Source organism: Ixodes scapularis, unplaced genomic scaffold (genome assembly GCF_016920785.2).
Source record: "Ixodes scapularis isolate PalLabHiFi unplaced genomic scaffold, ASM1692078v2 PGA_scaffold13__105_contigs__length_92229423, whole genome shotgun sequence".
In the NCBI taxonomy this organism is placed as follows: Eukaryota; Metazoa; Arthropoda; class Arachnida; order Ixodida; family Ixodidae; genus Ixodes; species Ixodes scapularis.
This window is the reverse complement of record NW_024609839.1, coordinates 27,450,951-27,476,355: the sequence shown is the minus strand read 5'-3', so window position 1 is coordinate 27,476,355 and position 25,405 is coordinate 27,450,951. Positions and strand designations below refer to the sequence as shown.

General features: G+C 45.9%; 1 protein-coding gene across 1 annotated transcript in view; it reads right to left on the bottom strand.

Moving 5' to 3' along the window:
- The window catches only part of LOC8031902 (dachshund homolog 2), a 79,178-nt gene that overhangs the window by 15,452 nt on the left and 38,321 nt on the right, over positions 1-25,405 (bottom strand). Inside the window, exons 3-6 of the mRNA XM_042289736.1 lie at positions 22,004-22,011; positions 19,502-19,617; positions 9,446-9,520; positions 1,433-1,703 (exon numbers count right to left, since the gene is read on the bottom strand). Of these exons, the coding sequence (XP_042145670.1) occupies positions 1,433-1,703; positions 9,446-9,520; positions 19,502-19,617; positions 22,004-22,011 (470 nt within the window). The remainder of the gene's footprint in view (positions 1-1,432; positions 1,704-9,445; positions 9,521-19,501; positions 19,618-22,003; positions 22,012-25,405) is intronic.

Sequence of the window (25,405 nt, the reverse complement as noted above, 5' to 3'; positions counted from 1 at the left end):
ACCCTATATACGGTGTTTACTGGAGTAATAGCCGCACGATTTATGAACAAGGTCCTTGCGTCTACTCTCCCGCAAAACACATATGCACCAATCATCGCGTTGCGCATATAAAACATAGCGAATCACCAGATCGAGAACACGACTCTCCATACAAATGCAATCTTCACAGATGTATCTTCGCGCGAAGACGTTATGCCTGTCCTGTAAATCCATGGAATCATAATGTCGATCGCGATGAATGGCAATCTGCGTGCTCCGCGGAAAAGTGAACGCTCAGGTTTTCTTCATAAACAGTGCTTCTCTTACTCGAGTAAATACGGTATCCGGACCACCCTTTAGCATGCTCACGCCCTTTTAGCTCGTTTACAGCTTGTTTCGGTAGGTAAGTTGAGAGATATCAAGAAAATAGAAGACAATTTCTTTCATTGGAGCTCCTCCGCTTCCAGGCGACGAAGACGAGTGAAATCGTAAACACAAAAGATTGTTTGTTTTTGTTGTTGTTGTTTTTTAACTTTCGGGACAGAGGCATTACACCCTCTACGAAATGCCTGCGGGTCTATACTTACCCGCAAAAACACTCGAAGAGCCAGTCGCTACAATCTCCGAAATCAGCTCAGCGAATAATGAGGCGGAACATCTGTTTAGACCTAAAAATAAAGTCTGCGCTGTGACAGTACGCAGTGCAAAGCTTCATGCTTGCATTGCGTAATGCCACAGCGCAGACTTCATTTTGAGGTCTAAACAAATGCTCCGCCTCACCATTCGCTGAGCTGATTTCGTAGATCACAGAGATCAGCTCTACGAGTGTTTTGCGGGTAAGTAGACGCGCAGGCGTTTTTTAGAGTCTAAGGTTGGTGGTACCTGTTCCGCTGAAAACAAATGCCGGTTCGCTACCGCGCCCTCTGGCGATTGCCGGCCGAGGTGCTGCGCACTCTTCTCTGCTGCACAGTGACACCGCACTGTTAAAATTTAACGGACTTAGGTCTCGCTGAGCTTAGCAGACGCGTTGATGCGACATTGTGAAGTCACGTGAGATTGTGAGGACACGCCTTACTGTGACGTCACATCACGCGGTCACATGATAGCGACGTCACGTGACCTCCCTACCTTTCATTACTTGGTCACGTGATATATCAGGGTCACGTGGCACTCAATTCCCGCTAAATCTTTAGAATAAACGTTTTTCCGAAGTAACACAGCGTCGAGGTGATACGGGGACATCATAAGACGTGATCACGCGAAATATGAATACCACTAGAAGTAGTCACGTAACACTGGGACGTTACGCGAGGCTAAATTCCCGCTAAATATGGCTGAGAAATTTTCTCGCTGGATTCAGCGGAACAGGACGGACACAAAAGTGCACAGCCGAGCGAAGATCCCCGATAACGGCCAATCGCCGTACAACGTGGTCCGGCGGGAGGACGCCCACCTGGGATTGCAGAGGTCCATCCCGGCCGCCTGTTGCCTGAGGAGCCTTTCCTGTCCTCGTCCCAGGTGGGCGATGGACGCCAGGGGCAGGGCCAGCCCGCCGGACAGCAGGTGTCGCTGGTAGGCCGCGGCCGCCGCCGCCGCGGCCGCCGAATTGCCGGCTCCGTGGCCCCCCAGGCCGAGCATCCCCAGCGCTTGCGGGTCCAGGGGGGAGCAGCCCAGGGCCGCCGCGTGGTACGCGCTCTGCGCCATCTTTTCTGACACGGGAGCTCCTAAAAGGACGAGAACAGAAAAAGCAAAAGAAGCGGCAATTACATTGCGCCCACGTTTAGACGGCGGGGAGTTTAGCCGCAGTCACAGTGCTCATGCATCGTACCATAGCCTCTTCTATACTGACAAAGCCTGGCAGATCGCCACGAGAAGCGGCCTCCGAAATCGAAAAGGTAGAGCGGCAGACAACGGATGAGGGGAGAGCCACGTGACGGGCGCCCCACTGTGGCGAGGCGCCGAAACACACTTCTCCCGAGCGAACAGGTGTGTTTCGGGTCCTCGCCGCTGCAAAAGCTGTGCGCTGACTTCCAGGTTCCCCGAGAAATGGCTCTTTGATGCTCTGTGCTGCCGGATCCTGGCGCTTGAAATCTACGATCTGGCACTCTATGGCCCCGTCGTTGAACTGCCAGGCTTTGTGAGTATAGAGTCGTTCCGTCGTCGAAGAAAGGCTGTGTGAGTATAGAGGAGGCTATGATCGCTCGAAAGACAGGGTGTTTGCTGCAGTATGGTGCCTGGAACGCGTCTCCGACTAGTGTGTTTACCACGTCCAAAAAGATGGTTCCTCCATTTCCGCCTGGTGACGTCATAGAAGTGTCACGCTGTCGCCGGTCGCGATCCTGGCGGTGTCTCCGCAGCTGTAGTGTATGTGGCAGACGCCTGTTCCGCTGCAGGTCGCTCATTGGTATGACAGTCCACGGAAGCTTCGGCAGTCGGAGGTTGGGACGCCGAGACGACAGCGACACACGCGTTGGCTCGTGCTACTCGTAGCTTCTTGTTAGCAGTTCTACGACCAGGATCGCGACATGAAACAGCATGACACTTCGGCTTTTCTGACGTCATTTGTCGCCACTTCCAGATCAATTTTGATGAATCGGCAGCATATAAAACGCTAAACACATCAGTCGAAGACGTGCTCCAGGCACCGTAGCTGCAGCCATCATGAGTCAAGTACCCGCGCCTCAAGCATGTTCCAAGCATGTTTCTTTCATGTAAGCTTGCAGACACTTTTTGTGTGGCGAATGTCACAGGAGGGTCGTTTATGGAAGAAACATGCCTCAGAGAGTGTCTGTAGACGGTCATGTGTGCGATGTTGTAACTCTCCGCTCAAACTTTAAGCTGAGATTGTAACCAATGCCACAAGCACGAGAGCATGGGGTGGCGGCTTTGAAACGTTCTTCCACAGAACGAGCGCTCGCGCTAAAAGGGCACCTCTCGACAGCCAGGAGCGAGGGCTACAGCCCGCGCTTGTAGCTATGGTAGACTCAACTTAATGATGGATGGAGTTTAGCGGTGGGAACGTGGCTTCAGTTAGCCCCAATGTACGTCTGGCGTCTCTGATGCAGACAAAAAAATTTAGCCAGTCCAGTACCGACGCTAGCTTGCGCACGCCTTTGACATGCGTCAACCTGTACTGATAAAAGGCCGCACGCTGGTACGATGTCCATCCCGATTGAAACGGGCAGGGGTGGGGATTGAGGCCAAGATTCCTTGGTTCTTCTGCGCGAGCTTGCGCTCCGCGTACTTGGAGTTGCGGTGCTTTCAACCCTAGCCTCCTCTTTACTCCCAAAGACCGGCAGTTCGACGACGGAGCTATAGACCTTTTCCACAAGGGCGCCGCCATCTTGAATTGTCGTCACTTCCAGTATGGGCGACGACAAAATAGTAAAACGTTTCAACCTCTAACCAGTAAAAAAATTGAGGGGAGCCAAATCGAGAATGTGTGACGGTTAGGCTTTTATCCTAAATGTCTTCTATTGGCGTGGCGACGGCAAAGTTGTGTTTTCGCCCATACTGGAAGTGACGTCAATTCAAGATGGCGGCGCCCTTGTGGAAAAGGTCTATAGCTGTGCCCGGTCGTAGATTTGCAGCTCGAGGATCTGGTAGCACAGAGCATCAAAGAGCCCTATCTCGTGGAGACGGGACGTCAGCGCACTACTTTTGCAGCGGCGAGGACCCGAAACACACTTGTTCCCTCGGGAGAAGTATGTTTCGGCGTTTCGACGCAGCGGGGCGCCAGTCGCGTGGCTCTTCTTTCACCCGTTGTCTGCCCCTCCACCTTTTCCATTTCGGCGGCCGCTTCTCGTGACGATCTGCCAGGCTTTGTCAGGATATAGGAGGCTATGGTTTAAGTCACTCGGCTACTGACGGGCCGACCTCTCGAGCACCGGTTCGTCTGCACTCCAAATAAAGGATGATACGCATACAAAAATCGAGTTCCAGACGATGCTCCTCTGCGTCGCCAACTGTTCCGGCAGACGCAGTCAATCGCGACGTTAAAGAACATGATTGAGCTGGAGAACACTGCCTCCGTGCATAGGAAAGAGATCGGGCGAAAGTTCATCAACATGGCGTCCGGCGAGACTTCAAACCGGAAGTACGTCACGTGAAACTACCCTACTGCGGCAATCCTTTGCTCTCCACTCGTGCATACTCTTCCCTCTCCTAGAAGGAGCCATGGCACGACAGCAACGCCCGCGAAATCTGATTTAGCTACCGTTAGAACGCAAGTCTGCGTTAAAAAGTCGTGTTCGAATGGTTATATTTCGTATCGTTCGGGCAAAGCACAAAGGAAGGAAAGCTGGCAGAAATAACTGTGAAAGAAACACCTCGATGCCTCGTGATAACGGCTGCTTCCGGCAAATAAGAAAGAAAAAAAAAATGATGCACAGAAAGCACAGGGTCCGATCGAGAAGATGAAACTTTGTTTTCCGGCCCGCAAAAAGAAACTACGCTTCGCAGAAACTCACACTCCGGGTGAACGTGAATCTAGCGGTGGTTGATGAGCGGTGGTGATATGATGCGAGAGATAAATATCAAAACGTTGCCTGCATAAAAAAATTCAAAGCAGGAAAACAACCGTTTTTATATTATAAGCCGGTGACCTTACTATTATTTTTTTTTTTGCACGTAAATTTTAGCTTTTGGAAACGACGCCTGCAAGACACGTCCAAAGAAAACGATAGAAAAATTGAGCTAAAATGTCAACAAACCTACAGGTCATGTAACACTCAAACCGTGAGGTGAGGGGAATATTTATTAAGTAGGAATTTAGTAAAATGGTTATTGTCTTTGTTTGTTTTTTTTTTCAAAGCTTTACTGTTTAAAATATAAAGCTAAAAGGTTGTGTCCCAACTTTTTACAGCATACACACTAAAAAGGCCTGTGCGTATGCTTTTCCGCAAAACACTCGGAGAGCCAATCAGCGCAACTTGCGGAGGCAGCTCAGCGAATGACGATGCCGAAACATATGATTAGACCAGAAAACGTAGTATGAGTTGTGACATTAAGCAATGCAAGCGTGACGTTTTGCATTGCTTAATGTCACAACTCAGACTACGCTTTCTAGTCTGAACATATGCTTCGGCATCGTTATTCGCTCAGCTGCCTCCGTAAGCTGCGCTGATTGGCTCTCCGAGTGTTGTGCGGGAAAGTAGACACACGGGCTTTTTTTTTTAGTGTACTAACACATTATGTTAACATTATTTAAGTATCTGTGTTGGCATTTTCATTCTGTGTTGTTTGAAGCGTTTCTAATTGTTCGGCATGTACGTGGAACGCTGCGGAACACCGTAGTGATCAAAACATCAAAATCTGAAAGTCAGTCTCATTACATTTCTTCTGGGATCTTTTGAAGAAAAACGTTTTTGCTTTCTAACGTCTGTATTTGCCTTTTTTTTTTCACTTTATACACCTCGCTGGTTCGCTTAGCTAGGAAATAAAGAAGCTGTGTTATCCCAACTATCTTGATTAATGTGCTTTTAAGCCTATTGTGATATTTACAAAACTATAGTAAATGGTTTAGCATTTCTATAGATATAGCCATAAAAAGAGTTCCAGATTATTCCAATAGAAATTGGCAGAAATTGTACAAAATGTAAAACCCATAATTGGAAGGCTGCGCGAGAGCTTAAAAAAAATTTCAGCGTGTTTCATTTGCACTTTTGTCCCTCTTATCACACGTACTTGGCTAAGAATAAGCACCAAACCATAACACATCCAGTTTACCGTCTGAGCTTTACGAATCATAATTACATTCGGAAATTAGTAGCCAGTTTATGAATAACATGCTCATAAACTAGCGTGTAATTCCAAATAAAACAAAAAAGGACGACGCAAGAAAGAATTACGTATAAACGTAAAATGTACAACTCCGGGAATGTACATGTCCGGAAATTTTAGAAGCGCCTGTCAATAATTGTGATTATCATAAGCTTTCGAAACAAAACTGCCGACAGGAAACAGTGGGGCGTTTCATGTTTTAAAAATTTGATCAAACATAAAAAGGCGGATTCGGTGTACCCGGTGAGAAAACGAAAAAAAAAAAAAAAGACGACCCGAAATCACGAGATATAATCCTCAAAATTTGGCTTCGAACAATTCTCATCAATCTCGGAGAAAGATTTCCTCACCCCACTACGTTGTTATCAAAAAGAACCTTATAAAAAAAAGTGATTATCTGACCCAAATAATCGAAGGCCTTATCTCCTGACAACTAAGTACAATGTAGATGGGTTTCTGCAGAAAGCATAAAAGAAAAAGAAAAATCAATAGAGTGCGCACGCACGCCCCACGCAAAGAAAAAAATGATAATAGCACGCGGATCGACAAAAAGGATTGGGTGATTTTTCAGCTAGTTTTAATTTTAGCAACGCCCACTCTAGAAGCTGCAAGGAGAACACGCTCGAACGCGTAGCCAATCGAATTAGCCTGGAACTTCTAGAAATTTATGTACGCCATTCTAAGAAACATCGGGACCTTTCTAAAGAGCTAAAACCTCTTTCTCTAACACAAAACAAAAACACAAGTTCTTTTCTTAAAGACAAACAAAAAATACACTCAACACTTACAGCCAGCTAGCTAATGGGCACGCAACGTAGGCAGCGCCACTACGCTGCAGCGGCCGCGGCTGAAGAAGCAAAATTCATCATGTCCATTTCGATACTCGGAGACCACCCCCACCTCCCCGGTTTCTTCTCGCTTCCAAGATAAGGAAATGCGCGGGAAAAGAGAGCGCGGGAAAAAGAAAGCGCGGGGAAAAGAAAGGACAGCGAATATTTATGTGACGGCGTAATAAAAATTCTATTACGGCCCCTCGTGCGCTGTCCGTCATCGTTCGTTTCCTGTGCCGCTCGCCATCGGCCGCCTCATTCGCGTTTTTCTGCTGTTTTTCTTGTCCAATAATTCCGCTAATAGCGCTGACTGATGCTCGGGAAAGCGAACTGGGTGGAGCGGCGAGATAAAGAAGCGACTCGAATCAATGCCTTCTCTCTCTCTTTCTCTTCCCCTCTCTCCCGCTACACGCCCTTTGTTTTACGCTAGGGTTTTTGCGGGAAATTGTCTTTGTTGAATGCACGTGGTCTGTGTGTTTTTTGTTTTGTTTTGTTTTTTTACGTTGCTCATCTGGTTTGGGGGAAAGTTTGAAACAATGTTTGCGGGGCGTCGGATATTATGCTCTGATTTTTATAGGGCGGAAACGAAGGCCTTAATGGCGGCGGAGATCTTCCTTGAGAAAACTTGGCGGCGTATTAATGTACCCTAATGAAAGCCGCTTAGTTAATAAAACGTCGCTGAGTAGAGTCAGACGCCTGAACGTTTGACTTGTGTTTTAAAATTTAATGTGTTTGTGTGTGTGTTGGTGAAGGACTTCAAAGGGCTTAGTAATATATATAACAGACGCAGATTGTCGCTGCTGCAAAAAAATTTAAGCAGTGACCAAGCTTTTTGTTTTTTTATTGCTGTAGCAAAAGTGTAACCTATTTATAAAGAATCGCTGTTTTTAAGACATACTTTGGTTTCGAATTTATTTTCCGTTTTCTTTTTTTTTTCTTTTTCATGATGAAGTGAGCGGGCCAACTATGTCCATTTTTCCACTTTTCTTACTATACTGGTGATTTCCCGGTTTAAGAAAACATTTGTTTGATTCGCCGTGCATGAGCCAGTTGGGGAATTTCAACACGGGAATTGCCATCCTACAATAGGCCTTTTTATCGTTTACCATGTCCTCAGACCACATAGTTCACATATCCATTGGAGGAAGGGATGAGGGGGGGGGGGGGGGGGGGGGGGGGGGCAAATAAAAAGCAAGACATTAAAGAAAGAAATAGGAGAGGCAAAAGAATAATAATTGACAGTCGATATAAAAACGTGAACACCCCCCAGTTGCGGGCAAAACAATATTGTCCCTCATAAATGAAGTTCTCTGATTCAAGATTGTGAAGACGACTACACAGAAAATGAGTATAGGCTATACCCCATGTAAACTAACGCTTCAAAGGCAATTTAGACGTCCAGCAAAAATCGATGTTTTAGTGTATTGCGCTGCAATTTACTACAGAGGTGCAACCATGTGGTGCAAGCGTAGTGTGCAAATATCAACAGATGAACTTCCCTAGTTTTAAAAAAAAAAGAAAGAAATAAAACACTGCTTTTGCTTATTTGTCGCGGCATTCGTAGACGATGTCATGACCGGTTCGCCTAGTTATATCGGCCACCGAAAGATATCTGAAGCGTCGAGCGCGCAGGCGCCGAGCTTATACACCGTTCCCCTTAAGCTGAGATTAGAAGCTCCGCCTTCAGCCCGAGCACGCTAGCTTCCGCCGTGCTTTGGTAGCGCGTGCCTTCGCGTACGCACTTGTGTTCGCATGGGCAGAAAGCTCGTGCGGAAGGCTGAGCTTCTAGTCTCAGCTTAAGGGTGAACGGGGATAGGCGATCTTCGGAAAACGTTTCACTCTGCCGGCGCACGTCTCTCTAATGTTTAAATCTAATTGTGCGATAATTTATTTAATAAAAAATAAACTTAGTAAGAAAACAGGAATTCCAATTCCCCATGGCTTCCTATATTTTACACGGATATGCATAACTTTCGTTATTTTGCTTGGGATCGCGTTCGTTTTTACATACCCGCTATGGAACAGTGGTTTGGGCCTAAAATACGGCGAAGTTTAACATCGTTCAGGGGTAAAAAAAAATGCCGTTACTAAATCTATTACACTTTTACAATGTTATTAAAAGTACAATCTATTCGATACGACCCATATAACAAAAGTTATCTACGTTATTTTCCGACGAAGAGACAAAATGCACGCGCTTTTTCCCTACGGAATGCACAGGAGCACCACAAAAGTAATTGCTGTCCGCTTCAATTTGCGTCCCGGAAGTCGCATAGATACTAGCGCCGGTTGAACCTCTAGCGTACATTATAATAACTTTACGCCCTGCGTTATTTCAGCTGTCTATGACTATTGGGCTGCTGCACTTATTCCTGTGATAAAACTATAATTGGGTAAGACAATACCATATACGTTCGTTGCTCCAAGCGAATAATAATAATGTGATACGGTCGTATTTTAGACACGTCAGACTGGGAGATGTCTTGCTCATCCTGTTATCTTGGAATTTCGGGTGGTTTTAAAATTTTCGTTAACTTGTCGTTCAGACATGAATGGAGGTTGGGAAGCAGATGCAATTTTTTAGCGAGAGCACACTTTACGACTCATGTTTAAGGAAATTGTTGCTGGGCATTCGCATATTAACTAAAGTATGCGTACCGAAAATAGGCAAAACTGAAAACATTTTGGTGGCGTGTTTTGGAACCCAAAACGAATATACGGCGTACGAAACAACCTAGCCGGAGAACATTTAGTCCTGAACTATGATAAAACATTTTTGTTGCACTATATTATTGTTATATATATATATATATATATTTTTTTTTTTTTTTGAGGGTGAGGTTGCCAATGTGAGCGTTTACCTTGGTTCCACATCTTGAATAACATGGCAGGGATGTTGAGATCGACATCTTCGTCACAGCGTACATATTCTGAGGACGAAGCAGAGAGGGAAAGAGGGAAAAAATCGAGCGACACAGAAATGTACTCACACGCCAATCCAACAACACAAAAAAAAAATAAAAGAAACAATCGTAAAGATACAAAGAATCTCTTTTTTCATGCTTCTTTTTTACATCCCATACAAAATCGTGTTTTCGGAAACGAGAACTCAAGAAGTTAGAAAGGACGAAGGAGTTATTTCAACCGATCCATCACCGCGCCGCAATCGCATAAAATATACATAAGAAACAAGATTTTTTTTTTTTTTTTTTTAACAATGGAACGCATACAGTTATGGAAGAAACAAAAAGTTATACTCAGCAATTTTGTGAGCTGTACGTAAAACGATCTTCCGGATCAGGCCTCAAGAAGTTTGGCGAAAACTCAACGATCTTAAATGGCGTCTAGGTGGTGAGTGCGCGCGTTCGCGCGCCAGCAAGTCGAGATTCGCTGGAAATCTGAAACTCTTCAACTTGTAAAAACGAAAAAAAAAACACAAAAAGAAAAGAAAAAAAAAAGACACAGCCCTTTGGTTCCATACTACGTTTCCGTGAGCATTATGGAGATGCCGATCCCCTCCAGGCGTTCTGCATTGCAGATGAAGCATGCACAGAAAGTAGCGGGCTGTAGGCCACACGCGTGATGCTGAAGGAAAAGCAACGCGCAGGAACAATGGGCATATTTAGAGAAGCTTTTTTTTTTTTTTGAAATGGGAAAACTTTTTTTGGATTTCAGATACGAAAGTGAGGACCTCCTTTGGTTTACGACCGGATGGTTGGGAATGTGGATCCGATATGAAATTTCGAAGGTAATGTAAATTCGTTCAACCTTTTCATTTTTATGTGTTTCAGTACACGTGACATCTATTTTCACGACGAAGGTAAGTCGCACGGGCTTTCCGATTTTGGGCTACAGTTGTTACTATATTTTCTTTAATAAAGAAGGTGCTTTGGAGGTGGTCGTTGCGCAAGTGGCGGCATCTGCCTTGATTTGGCGCGCAAAGCAAAAAAAAAAAGGCAAGTTATTTGGCCTAAACATAAATTCCCACCCATTGTGTCTTGACTGTACCATACAGAGGTGAATAATGTATAGGATAAAATTGGCACAATGCTAATTTGCAAGCCTGACTTGACTTATTCGAAAAGTAAATATCGCAAGAAAGCAAAGCCGCACCTAAAAGAGAAGGAAAATACCAAACGTTTAGTAATAGCCAACGGCCTGATTGGATTGGATAGCCTGCGCGCTCGCCGATAGATGTCGCGTCTGCTCAACTTCCCTTAGAGCCGTATATTGCGAGAGTTTGGCCAAAGGGTGGAGCTAAGGCCACCGCCAGCGCCGAATATTTCTCCCCGAGGTCAGAGCGTAAACCAGAAGCGCGTCACTACGTCGACCAATCAGCAGACCTCGACGTCACAATATTGAAAAGGACGCTTAAAGCGTGAAGTAGAAGCGTTCAATCTCGCAGTAGCAATGATCGCAACTAAGCAGTTACCTTTTGTATGCATAAAGCGCACATTCGTTTATGAATATGGACGTGACGAACACCTCACATTTGCCGAGATATCAGTCACCAAGGGTTAGTCATTTCTACCCTAGCTACGCTAAAATGGCTTAAAGTAGTCGAGTCGCATTTTTAAAGCTAACGACCACCGCTAGGGCCTGTTTTGCGGCGTGTGGTTGGCCACGAGATACTCGCCTATTCGAACCAACGAATGGCCAAACTCTCCCAATCCATGACTCTGACTTCCCTTGAAGGGCAACTCCGGTCAATATTTTTTTTTTTTAATTCGGTACTACGACTGCTTTCAGCTAAAGCAGTGTTCTTAAATTATAAAGTATCGTTTTTATTTTCGACATTATAAGTAGTTTTATAAATATCATGGCTCATGGTTTGGCTTCGGGCGTCTATGGCAAAACCGAAACTATCTGCTAGACAGACGGCAACAGTGATCATCAGCCATATGGTCGCGACGTGACGGCACGAGGCTGCTGCGCCAGTGTTCTTTGACTAAAAGTTATCTCGCTTATTGGCTGTTAAAGGGCCGCTGGTCGCATCTTTAAAATCGGTTTTAATGGAGAGCGTGGCCTCGCGTTGACGTAATATTTCGGCTGTGATCATATTTCGTGCCACTAAAGCGATACCAGTCATTTATTTTGGTTTCGTTTTCGATCGGAGCTGCCCTTTAAGGTCTCAAACTTCACTGGTCGTACACATAGGGGTAGCAAAATTAAATGACAGAGCTGTCCTCAGCGTTGTCACTGGAAGGAAGAGCACTGAGTTGGTGGGTCTTCTTTAGATTCTGGAAGTATGTATCCATTAAACAATAGTATGCTACCAAATCACGAATAGCAGTAAATGTGATAGAAAGATTAGAAATGAAGTATATCAAACAAACAAACAAAAAATTTTAAGTACTCTATAGAACAAATTATATCCGGCAATATATGCACTATATGTCGTAAATATTCATTTTGATTTCGATGGATTCCATATAACCTATTCAAATCAATTACACAGATTTCAATAGAATCTGATTCGCAACTTGCGTTTGAATTAGTGGATTCCCATCATGATCTCTGAAGGCATCATCATCATGTTTGTTTGGTTATTATTCTTATACATCACTGGGTTACGGACCCGTCTGTGTCATAGGTGAGCGTCATTTGACAATTTCCGATTGCCTGGGAAATTTGGTTTAGCTGTTGACAAACGACAACGATAATCTTCAAGCCTGTCTAAGCAGGGTTGTGGAAACTACAGTCGGCCGGTTTCAGAACCATGCTTGCACAGGCTTGTAGCTCATTGTTGTCGTTTGTCAACAGTGGAACAAAATTTCCTAAGGAACCGGAAGTTCCCAAACGCCGTTCACCCATTGGGAAATCAGAAGAACATTTAGTTATAACTATTTTTAACGCCGGTTACGTCTACTAGACTAAATGTGATACATTCATTTGATGATTCAAAATAGGAACGTTTATCCGTTAGTTGACCTATGTCATAGCTGACCTGTTTATACAAATATTCTTAAATATAAGACATGTCTGATTGTTTCAAACGATCCGTGTATGAGTGGATTTCTCGCCGCTGACATTTTAAGGTAGATTTACTACCCCTACTATCATCAAGAGTTCAATTCTGTTTTTGTATAATCCGAGAAATCCTCGAATTCCAGTTTCTTAGTCCCGCTAGAATGTTTTATACATTTAATTCGTATTGCGCTAGCGAGAACGTAAATGAAGTAGCGAAGTTTTACACTAGAAGATAAAATACAGACACATGACTGGATAATTCTTTGAAGCTGGGCCCTAGTTCCGAAGTATTTAGCATATCATTTTCAAAATAAGGAAGGATAGACAAAAGAGAGGCAAGTGTCGCATCCCAAGGTGCGAGAACAAAAACACTCCTAGCCGATGACAATAGGTATCAGCGACAAACATGCGCGTGCTGGACTGAGGAGATCGCACGCTGAGCTGAGGACTTGGAAATATTCGAATTGTGTAAATACCGCTGTGAACGCATCACGCCACTACGCCCCTCCTCCTGGAGGTGAAGTGATACTCAAACGGCAAGAGGTTTGATTTTGATGGCTCATAGCTAGGGCTCTGGGTTTTTAGTAAATACCGACAAACCCCGAAATTTGACCCCGGAATACATACACCGATCTCATTGAGTGTTTCATACATGCCTGAGGCTGCCATAAATGTAGTTCATAGGAGGCAGGTCCCAGTTGGCGAGACAACTCGCGCTGCCTCGTGCTCCGCTCACGCAGAGTCTCGGTGTCGTTGTACCGCGTATAGGGAGTATTCACTGGCGGCCATAGGTGTGTGCGCGAATGCTGAGCGCGTGCTGATGGCGAGCTTCCACAGTTGTTTCGCCACGTGCATTCCGCACCATCAAGAGTGCCGGTCTTAGCAGCCTATTGATGTGAGCTCGTTCTGAGCGTGCGCTCTAAACAACACCCACAATTATGGCGTCCAGCGAATACTCTCCATAGGAAGACTACAGTTCCCACGGTGCATGGTGGCAGCAGTGACGCAACGAAACTGGCTGTGAGATCGGTCTATTGGAGCTCTTCTTCACTAAAAAAAAAAAACCCAAGCTTCGCGTGAACACGAATAAGCTTAAACTATAACTTTATTTTGTGTTTACCTCGAACATAACCAAAGTTAACTGTTCGTGAGGCTCCTATTATCTTCAGAAACCATATCTCTTATCTCGATTATTCTTTTTAATGGTACTGGGTCGTTTTTCAAGTATTCTTGGCAGTACGATGTTTTCTGGAGGTTGGGAAATTACATGCCCATGTCCTGGTTCTGCGACAGAAAACCCGATAAACACTGATTTCTGGTCCGACATTAAAAATGTATACCATTAAACACCGAATCTATTGCGAAAATAAACCCTGAAAAAACAACCCCGCATTCCGAAGAAAATAGACCCCGAAAACACGGGAACCCTACTCATAGCGTCATCTAATGTCCATTGTATCCGGTGAAGCGGAATGCAGAGCTTAGAACTGGTTGCTTGCGGCCTTTATTTGACATGGCTGTGGAGTTTTAACAGTAACAGTTGTATGTTGACCTAATTTGAGATTATTCTAAATATAACTGTCCTTTATATCAGGACAAGCTAGAAATTAAAAAAAAAACTGTATTTAGGCAAAACATGACAGACTTCTTCGCTTTTTTAAAGAGCGAGAGCTGGCCGGAAATGTCTGGTAAGCTCGAAATACAAATTGTTACAAGTCTGTTTTTTTTTTTTTTTTTTTTTTTTTTTTTTTACGATAAACGGACGCGCTTGCAGCAATAACTCAGTCGAATAGGGATAGAAAAAATGGGGAGGGGACGATGAATAGGACGACACGGGACACCAGGATCGTCCCGCTTGAATCGCGATCACGCGGGGTTCGGTTGCACTACAATTCCCGCTTCCCTTTCTCTCCCACCCGCCGCCACTGCTGCCACATTTTCCTTCCCGTCCATTGTCGGAGTTGGGATATATGTGCGTTAATGTGTGCGGGGTTTGCCGCGTGGGATCCGCCGCACGACTGTCGCACGTGGGATAACACATGGTGTCATTTCTTTAGAATTTCCATTTATTTTGTTGATCTTTTTTTTTTAATGTTTTAATGTTGCAGCAACGCTCCTTTGCGTGGTAATAGCCCTTGGCTCACTGTTGGACGCATTCGTCACATTGCGGACGTTTGTTAGGTTTATTTGTTCGTTTGTATGTCTTTGTAGCAACAGTAACTTACAATCGGGTCTTATTTTGCGGTGTGCCAGCTGTTTTGTCAAGTATTTAATGCTCCAAAGCTTCGTTCTGGCCAATTATTTGTCGGCTCATTTTAGTATAAGTAGATCGGCTTATTCAGGTTATAAAGACAAGTTGAATTCAAAGTGCTTAGAAAGCTTTTTTTTTTTTAGTTTACTGTTTTCGCAAGTTGTGTCAAGGGAAAGGACTTCATTTTATTAAGTTTTCGCAAGGTTCGACTTTTTTTACATTACGTTGCCGTGTTGACTAATGTGCACCTTAGCAAATTAAATGAAGGTACAAGTTAGTGCAATATTGCGCAGATGGACATGGTGATCGGTAATGCACCTCTTCCCGTATTGCCTCCTTTCTTCGATATGTTTTCATCGATATACATGTATACTTATTCACAATCCTTCGTCATGTGTACCACATGCAACCTAGCTGGTACGGCCCGCATGAACATGGGCATGAACATGAACAACCAACTAGCCCAATCTCAAGTTCGTACCGGTTCCCTAAATTCATCCTGAACCTAACCGGCTGCGTATCATCTAAACTCTCCTCGACCGACACGATGTCCTGACTCCCAATGTACAAGCATCATACAAAAAGTACGATGTACCCTGCAGATGTCGTGAGAGCATGATCTGCAACACGCAAAAAGCATGCTCGAAGCCTGTGTGCTTCACACAGGATTTGAACATGTATGCGGACAGTTTTTGAGACCAATGTGTCCATACAAGCAAGAAATGCGCCTCACACGCAGCTTTCAGATCGTCTTTTGTATTATTTATTGGTTGTGTGACGTTGGTTTTAAATATAAGCTGTGAGGAACACCGAGTCTCTCATCTCCCCTCCCTCTGCCAAGACCATCAATTAAAAAACGTACACTGTTCGCGCTTCTTACCAACGCCGACTGCGCTAACCGATATCTGATACCCACCCGGACGCTTCTTCACCGTGCTCGAAAACCGTCGGCGCATCGTATTGTCGTCGACCTCTGATCACAACGGGGCGCTGCATAAGGAAGCTTCGGAACGTGTAATCCAGTGCACATCCCAGCTCTATCACAATGAGATTCGCGCTATTCAAGATGCCGCCGCAGCGGTTTCCAAAGCTCTCCCCTTTTTTTATTATCATGCATATAGGACTCCACTTTCGTTTGACTACAGTTTTCCTTTTCTTTGTTAAGGGTTCTTTCGGTTTCTTTCGGGGAAGAGGCTTAGTAAGCGTTAACCATATTCTTTTATTTTCTTTTTTTTTACCCGCGTATCCTACATCATGCTATGAACGACGTGAATTTACACTAGTCAATCTTCGCAGTACATCTATGATCTGGATGTTCGTGCTTTTTTTTTTCTTAGTGATTGAATGTTCCGATCGTCTCCCAGGACTGCGGTTAGGCGGTCGACACTGCGGTGGGGTGAATCCGAAAGTATTAACGGCCGGAAAGTCTGTCGCATCCTTGGACGACTCGATTGTTGGTTTCGCTTCATTGTTGCCAGGAAAAAAAAATCGAAGTGTCACTATCTTTTTTGTGTTGTTGTTTTAATGATTTCATGGCGGTTTGGTTGTCATTTATCTCTCTGGAGAAAGGCGGCGTGCCTGACTGTTCATACACTAGAATGATTTACGGATCGAAGTTTGTTCATAAAGAAGCGGTCGTTGCTCAGCGATGGTAATGCGAGTGTGATGTTTGTGGATTTCCCACTGGGAGGCTGTGGCTATTGTTAGCGGGTCCTTTCGTAAGTTCTGGAAGTTTAGTTTAATATGGCAGGGGCCTTATTTATAAGCAATGAATCGCAAGGGCAAATATTCTTCGAAACTTTCATTGGTACCCCGATCGTCTGTGAGCTCGAAGATGCGAAATTTGTCCGGGTGCCTGTCTCGACTCGCACATTTCAGAATCGGAAGGTGTCATAATTTATCATTGCACTTTATACATATGGTGACCAGAGGTCTCGTTTTGGCCTGGACAGTTCCCTTTTAGAGGTTCATACCGACCGTCCAGTCATTTTGTCCAAATAAAGCCAAATGTATCGTTTTTGTGCGAACTTATGAAATCAGTATCGAGTTAATGGGACAAAAGAAACAAAGAGTTATTCGTGACAAAGCATGAGAATAAGCATAGCATTCAAAATAGTTTCTTCAGAAGATCCCGATTTGTGTCTCGTTCTGTACGTTTCAATACCCCTGGTTGCACAGAGGTGTGAGGGGGGCACTTTTTATATGACTAAATTTGGCATTCTTAGGTTCTGAAAAAACCAAAACAAATTAGTCGTTAGTTGTTTATACACCAGGAGTTTAGTCTGTCAGAACATGGCGACATTGTTACCCACCGTATGTAAGCAAATTAGTCAGTGCAGTACGACCGCTAGCCTGGGGTCGTTAACGCGCACCACGCAGTAGTGATACACGACCGCACGCCAGTATGATGCTCATCCCGATCGAAATGGAACTGGGTGAGGATTGAAGCCAGAATCCCTGGGCTCTGCAGCGCGAGCTTTCGCTCCACGTGCTCTGAGCTGGTGTGCGCTAGCCCACTCGGCCACCGATCCCACCTAGGTTCGTCAGGGTGAGTTTCAAAGGTGTTTGTAATCATAGGCGTAGACTATGGGGGGGGGGGGGGGGGGGCAACGGGGCTCGTGCCCCCCCCCCCCCCTTTGGTGAAATCCGGGAAGGGGGGGGGGGGCAGAGGGGCCCGGGCCATGATCCTTACCGAGACGCTGCTTACGTGCCATGTAATGAGCTTCTAATAGCGGCATGTTAACAAAATAATGCGCACGTTGCCTTTATTGACAAAATACATGGGAAATGGAATTCCAGCGTGTTTTTGTTAGCTTCAATCTCCAGGTCTGGCGAAAAATTAACGCGCCGTACCCCGCCCCCCTTCCGGGAAAATGGAAAGTCTACGTCGCTGTTTGTAATGCTGATACGCAGAAGAAGAGGAAGAGCGCGACGGGCGAGCGGCCGGGAACGCGTTCTGAGTCGCGCTCTGGCGGGTAGGCAGATTAAAACTCAGTGTTGAAGACCAGCGCGAGTATATTGCGTATTGTGCAATATTTTTTCACTTTCTAACGGGCACCGCCTTTTTTTGTGGTAGCGCAGAGCGCGCACAGTTGGTGATCGTTTTTGTTAATGAGACATTCTGAAGTTTATACACGGTGTTCGGAAGCCCGGGCGATACCATTCTGTGTTGTCGCGGGCTATTTCAACATTTCTGGAAGACACGAAAGGGCTTTCCTGCGATTTCAGAGAAAACTTCAGATAACTGCCAACCGTGTTTGTAAGCACCAAGATGACTGAAGCGTGCTCACTCTGAAAAGTAGCCTTTTGAGCGCCCCTAGTATCGAGGGAACGCCTCCCAGTAGTTTCAAAGCTGTCAGGGATGTCATAGTCTCGTCCCACCTAAGCGGAAAACATTGTTTTTAGTTATCATACTTTCTTTACGCACTAGTGTCACACGTTGGCCAGTCAACGGAAGCAAGGAGTTCAATCGCTTTTGTTGAATAGGCTTCAATCGTTTCTGTATCTTGTGTACGCGGCTTTATTGTTTTGCTTACTTGCAATTTATATATCTCCACGCTATCGGCAAAATGCCGATAATTTTGTTTAAGTTCACAACTTTCAGCTGAATGCATTTTTTTTTTCTCTCTCTCTCTATTTATGTTCTTGCGTGAACTCTTAAGGTACCAGCGTCTCGTCAGGTTACTTTGCCCTTTGTACTTGGTCTTCCTTCAAAGATTGGAAAAAAAATATAAGCAAGAGGAAAAAAAGTCGGAATAGCACAAAATCTGAGGTTTCGTCAAAGTTGGCGTAGAAATTTTAGTGGAAAGCGTTTTCTTGCCAAATGTAGCCGGAACCCCTGAATTGGAGAAAAATTATACACAAATTTAAATTCCCCCTGAACTTTAAGGATCAAATTACGCATTGCACTCATCTGTGACACTTTGTTTCGAATATTTCTTGAAAATAAAAGCCATGTTGAAAACAGATTTTCTTTCTTAACTATCGCGATGAAGAGAGTACTGTCAGTCGCGCACGCCGTTCCGCGCGCTTGTGATGCTGCTTTCCAATAACCAATTAATAAATATATAAAAACTTGTATAAATTGTGTAACTTTTAATACGATATCATGTTTTCTGGAATGATTATTTGGCACATTCATCTCATTTTCCTTTCACTAAGTTGTTTCACCGTAAAAAAAGAAAAAGACGTTTCTTGGGAAATTTTAAAGAAATTCCTGCTTTGGTTGCCAAAAAGTGGATGTTGTTGCCTCTTTGTTGACAGACACGAAAGTCCGTGTATACCAGCAAGTGCGGCTATAGGCCAGGACACGTGCCAGGAGGACAACGTTACTAGAACCACTCAGTTGGGAAACTGCCATAGGGCCTGCTTTAAAAAAAAATGGCTCTGATCTGTACTCGAGAACCGAGCGAATGGCGAACGCAACGCGCCATTTCTACCGCAGCGTTCCCTCTGTGAACGGCTGTACGTCAAGTCGGGCCAGGGCCGCTGGCGCCATCTCGCAGGGTTATCTCGCAGTAGCTACGTAAAGCAACTTTCATGTTTCAACTCGCCGCTAAAGGGTGGCGCTGTTATCGTATTTAGCTCGGTATCGGTGGACGCCAGCGGCCCAGGTTTCAGGGGTGAGTTTCCCAACTGAGGGTTTTAGTAACGTTGCAGGAGGCGAATGCATGTCGAGTCGGCCGCTCACCGGACTTCACCGCTGCTTCGTAGTCCATCTCCGCGCCTGGCTTGAGCAGGGGCGGATAGCCTCCCGAGCGCCCTCCGAGACCCACTAGGGATGCGCGCTTCGGAGGTCGGCCGGGCCTGGGAAGAGAGGGAACAAAAAAGGAGACAATGACAAAGCGATTGAAGGACAAAGGAGAAAAAACAAATACTAGGTAAAAAAAAATGGCTACGACGTAGCGCACGGGGAAGCAAACGCGTAGCTTGGAACCGCAGTGGAGCGGCTTGTTTTTTTCGGCTTTCAAGTAATAACGGCATGAGCGTGTACTTTTTAGTAAGTGATTCATCTCCTGAGACGCTCAACATACTTTCGAATGTAAGACATTACTGAAGAAAAAAATCAACATGCGTGTATAGTATTTATATTTTCTTTGTTGCTTTGGTGCTCATCCAGAAAATCCGTACCTTCAAAACGACGAGTATAAAAAGCGGAAGCGCAGAACTTGGAAGTATTAGTCGGGTTAGTGAGCTCTTGTGTTGATGCGACGTGCGAAGAGCTGTGTCAGCAGCGTAGTCGACTCTCACGCCGCTGGCTGGGGTTTGATACCCGCCAGCGCTGGCCCTTTTTATCTTTCTTTTGTTTGCATGACTGGAATGTCCAAGATGACTCAAGAATCTTGTTGTTTGTTTGAGCTCGGAAACTCCAAGATATATTCACGCGCTTACGAGAGGAGCTTCGCTTGAGTGAGCCGTCCTTGCGTGTCCGACAGGCACGAAGCCAGGGTGGCCCATGGGGCCCGGGCCTCCAGTGAAATCTTCCATTTTGCTGGGGCCTCCTCTCCCCCCTTCCCCTCATACAGCATTTTGTCGTGGGCGGCCCCCCCCCCCCCCCCCCCCCGAAACAAAATCCTGGCTACATGCCTGGTCTCCGACAAAGTATTGGTTTTTATTCGCTGCTTTTCGGCACAAGTTCGCTGCATTAAACGTTCATCTTAAGCTTTATTTATCAAGTTTGTGTTTTTATTCGTGACAATGTGTAATGTGTATGTGCATGCGCTCATGGAATACGTTACTCCCTTACTTTGGCGCAATATGACCTCCGTTGTCAATGCGCGACTAAAACCCTAATCATCATCACTCCGATGCTTGTGGTACGCGTTATGTGTGTAACACATGTGTCCATATTTGGGTCTCGCGAAGCGCAATGGTGGCGTGAACAAATAAAATTATTTGAGTAAACCATGAAGTGAGCCAATATATATAGGCTGGTTCGAATTTGCTTTTTTGAGAGCGATTTTTGGTTTTGCGAAAAATGCGCGGTGCTGACGAAAAAGTTGTGGCTCGAGGATTAGCAAAGTTAAGACGTAGAGTGCGCGAAAAACTGAGCGTTGGAGGTTGTTTGAAATTCCCGCGCGAGGTCATGCGGCTATGACATCATGACCCTATCGACCAATCCTGGATTTTCCTGTCACGCCACCGACGCCGACCTTTCTGCGACACGAGCTCCTTAACGCTTTCTTGTTCAAATATGAGCCCGACCATCGTTGTACGACCTGACATAGGAGGATGGTGGGCAGAACAGCGCACAAAATGACAAGAACAAAGGTATAGGAAGTATTCACTGGCGGCCATAGGTGTGTGCGCGAATGCTGAGCGCGTGCTGACAGCGAGCTTCCACAGTTCTTTTGCAACGTGCATTCCGCACCATCAAGAGTCCCGATCTTAGCAGCCTATTGATGCGAGCTCGTTCTGAGCATGCGCACTGAACAGCACCCACAAATATGGCGTCCAGAGAATACCCCCTATAGAACGTCCACGACATACACGCGCTGGCTCGTAATTGAATGTATACACAACAGGAATTTAATTGCGAGTCAGCGCTTGTGTGTCGCACATGTTCATTTTCCCTGTCCTTGTCTTTTTGTGCGCTGTACTGTTCACCATGACATCACACCGACGCGCCCAGCTTACCACACTGCTGACATAAAAACTCTACAGTTCCCACGATGAATGCCAAAAGCGGCACGTAAGGAAACTGGCTAGTGAGCTTGGTCCACTGCCGGGGGTGGGGATCAGACCTAGGATCCCTCGATTCTGAAGCGTGTGCTTTCGCTGGCACGTGCTCCAAACTGTGGCGTTTTAACAGACTCGGGCACAAATACCCTCACTATCTGTGTTGCTCAAGCGTGATTCCTGCAGTCCAAGGTACCGAGGCCCGCGCATGATCGCCGATTAGAGATGTGCACGCTGACTCTTGCTCTCGTCGAAAATGACACATAAATTTGTGAACGGGTTTAGAAAGCGGAGACCACGGGAGCGCGTCTTACCAGTGTCCCGAATAGACACAAATAACGGTCAAGTTCCTGAAACACTACTTGTGTTCCCCGTAGAATAACCCCCCCCCCCCCCTCCCTCCGCCGTAGCCACTGAGAAATATGCCGTCAAGCTCGGAAACATGTTCCGTTTGCATGGGGTTCCTTCCTTCCTTCCGTGCTCCATGCAAAAGGGCGTCTGCGAGCGCAAACACAGAGACGACTCAGGTTCCCCTATACTCCGTTTCACCTTGTCGTGGACCGAAGAGGACGCTAGAAGCCACCGACACCAATCACGTGCCGTGTAAGCATCACGTGATCTTCTGGAGGGGTCGCCTCTGCGCGGTCGCGGGACCTTTTCATTGCGCTGGATTGGCAGGTCGTAGCGTCCACCGCGCTCCATCGCAAAGGGAAACGGAGTAAAGCAACTTTTCGGGAACGCAGCCGCGGCCCGGAGTCGTTGTTTGTGTTGCCCGGCCAATTATGCATGCGGACTCACGGACCCGGGTACGACCCCTCCCCTTACCATTGGCGTTGCTTTGCCTCTGTCCACTCTCCCTCATCGCGCGAAGCACTTACCCGCCAAGACTTTCGCCAAGAGCCTCAAATGAACTTAGGTTGGAAGTGAAAGAGGGGAAGATCTTTGATTTGCGATGCTGACTTAGGAACCGGGTGTGCTGTTCTCGCTACCGTCCGACGGTTCTGATTTATCGTATCACTTTTCTTAAAACGATCGCGAGCCGGGAGGTTCTGGGAGGGGGGACTCTGAGCTCGTTTGTCGACGGCTCTTGGCTTTGTTGCTGTTTTTGGGACGGTTTCCGTCGTTTTCTCCCCGCGGGCTTTCAATTTGTGCCGACGATGCGACGTGCTCGCGGGACTGAGATATTTCGTGAACGTGCCAACTGCGTTTTGTGGGCCCGGAAGAGGGCCGACAGTTGCTTGACGAATGGCATGGAGCGTCAACTGAGTTCGTGCTCAGCGGACGTTAGCTAAAACATCCGACTGCATCTTTTCTAATGAGTGCCTGCCTACCATTATCGACAAGAACTGCTTCAGTGGCGTCCGTTCGGGACGAACTCCCGGTGCGTCACGAAATCGAACAGGGATCGGATTGGCTGACGGTCACCAGCTGCATCTGGTCATCGATAGTGTACGGAAGTTATTTAGAAACGGCGCGTGGGCGCGTTTTGACGGAAACTCCCGATTCCAGAAGTCTAGTCGTTGATCCATTCACACGTCCGTGGATTTTCCCGCTAGATTTAGCGGAAAAATCGACGTCACATAACGGCATGGCATTACGAGACACTGCGAGGTCACCCTATCACGTGACTACGTTGCGTGACGTCAATTTCTCCGCTGCATTTTTTGAGAACCTGTGGAACGGGACCTGACAAGTTTCATACTATATTTAGTGGGGAGGTGGACAAGCACTAGGTAGAAATTACAGAGAGGAGGCAAGCAAGCTGGTGAACTTTAAGCATTGCAAGACCCGAGACGTAGGACAAAAGGAGAAGTAAAAAGGAGGAACAACTTCTTCTTTTGTCCTACGTCTCGGGTTTTACAAAGTTGAAACACTGTGGTCTTTACTCCCCAAAATGACCGTTTAATGTATTCTAAACAAAGTGAAATTAAAGTTCTTCAAATAGAGCATTTTATGCATTCCGAGATTTTAGTGGTATTGGTCGCTAGCAATTTATGCATTTATTTATTCGTTTCCAATAACTCGAAGGCTTGATTTTGACACGAGGGTGGGGCGAATAGATAACTGTAGCTAAATCTTGCATGTGATTCAATGGCGGCATTTGGTTGAACCGAAAAAAAGTGGCGTAGTGAACAAAATATTTCGAACCACATGTTTTTTTTGTTTTTTGTTTTCTTTTTTACGGAGTGTTGAGTACAATATGAGCCCTTGAGGGTGCCTTCGGCGGGTATAGATGAAATTCTGGTTGCTGATGCCGGCGGGAACGCGATGTGCCGGGTTGATGGTGGAATTTGTCAAATCTGCTGCCCCTTTTTTGGGGAGAAATTCCAAGCCCACCTCAGTGCTTCAAATTTGGGAATCCGAAGCATAAAAAAGTACAATTAAAACTAAAAAGAAAAAAATCTACCGATTTTTTTCTTTGATTTTGGTGAATGAGTTGCAATTTGACCCGGCTAGTGCAGCGACACAGCTCCGATCATTGATCTTACCTTGCGGTACACAGAAACAGGCAATCAGTGTGTGCTATTTAAGGTCTTAGACGATAGGGCGGTTCAGGTTCTGCCCCAAAAACTGTTCGAACTGTGCGCTGACAGGCTTTTGATCCATGAATATGGAGTTCCTATTAAAAGCATGGGCTCCCTGGTTTTCTGGTTTGAACAACGCCTCATCGCAGGTTCCTCAGCGCGGCGAAGCAGTATATGCCAAAACACATCTTTTAAGCCAGTGAGCATGGATTTCAATACGACCAGACGTCAACCTACGCGGAAGTGTTCTGCATCCAGTGACTCCGGTCTAATCAACCAGTGCTCGCTGTGCACCCAATTATGGGCAACGCTCGGAAGGCGAGACATCGTTGTGGAAATGGTGCCGCTGCTTAAACAGTTCGTAACTTTCATTCAGTATAACCTTTTCCCAAACCTCATTAAGCAACACTGGCTGGGCCGTGTCTTCGCTAGGTGGCGCAAGCTACCGCCCGTTACAAAGGGCATAGCCAATATCATGCATCGGTACGCAGCTGCCAATGGATCCGACTCCTCGCCGCACACGGACCCTTCCCTCGCGTCTAATGCTTCCATGCTCACATTGCGTGCCCAAACAATGGCGGACACGAATAATTGACGCGGTAGGTATACTATAAATGACCCGCACTTTTGAAAAGGGTCTGTTGTCTCGCTCCTATCCCACCTGAAAACGTCGCATTTCGCCATACACACGCTGTGAGTGGGAAAAAGGCGTTCGCTAAGAATTACCCCCGAAAAACGTTGAAAATGCAAAAATATTTTTGACCTTCCATTATTTTTCATAAACTTGCCTAACCCGAATACGGGTGCATTCCAAATAAGCGGCAGTTGACAGCTCTATTGGCGAAGCTACTGAGACTACACCGGCAAGTGAGTTAAGCACTTCAACGGGCTATTTATGCCAAATAGCCTCCCTGCACCGCTTATTCTTTTCTGCTTCTACGCTATTTTTTTACATAAAACATGCAATACGCTGCGTCGGTCGCTTGCGTTTCCTGTGGGAAACCGAAGAAAATCTTAACATAATCAAGCGCATCATCAAAAGTGATTCTAATTCTTCTTTTTTGTATCTTTGTACTTTTTTTAAGTTCAATATGTAAAACAACAACACTAGCTTCGTGAGTGTGTACAGGAACACTACAAGCAGTAGCGAGTGCAAGGTGTGGCGAACCGCGGCGCGAGGGGGGGAGAGTAGGGAATGGAAAAAGGGAGAGGCAGGGTCCCAACGGTTTGCTGGCGGCGCAGGACGGCGCCATTGTTGTGCAAAGTAGACCTTTTCTTTTTTATCCCCGAAATCCGCTGTTCACGCGAATGCTCTTTTGAAAGGTGAAGAAGAGGGTTTCTTTCCCTAAAAGGTTCTTGTTTTCGGAAAGGCAACTATGGGAAGATTTGGG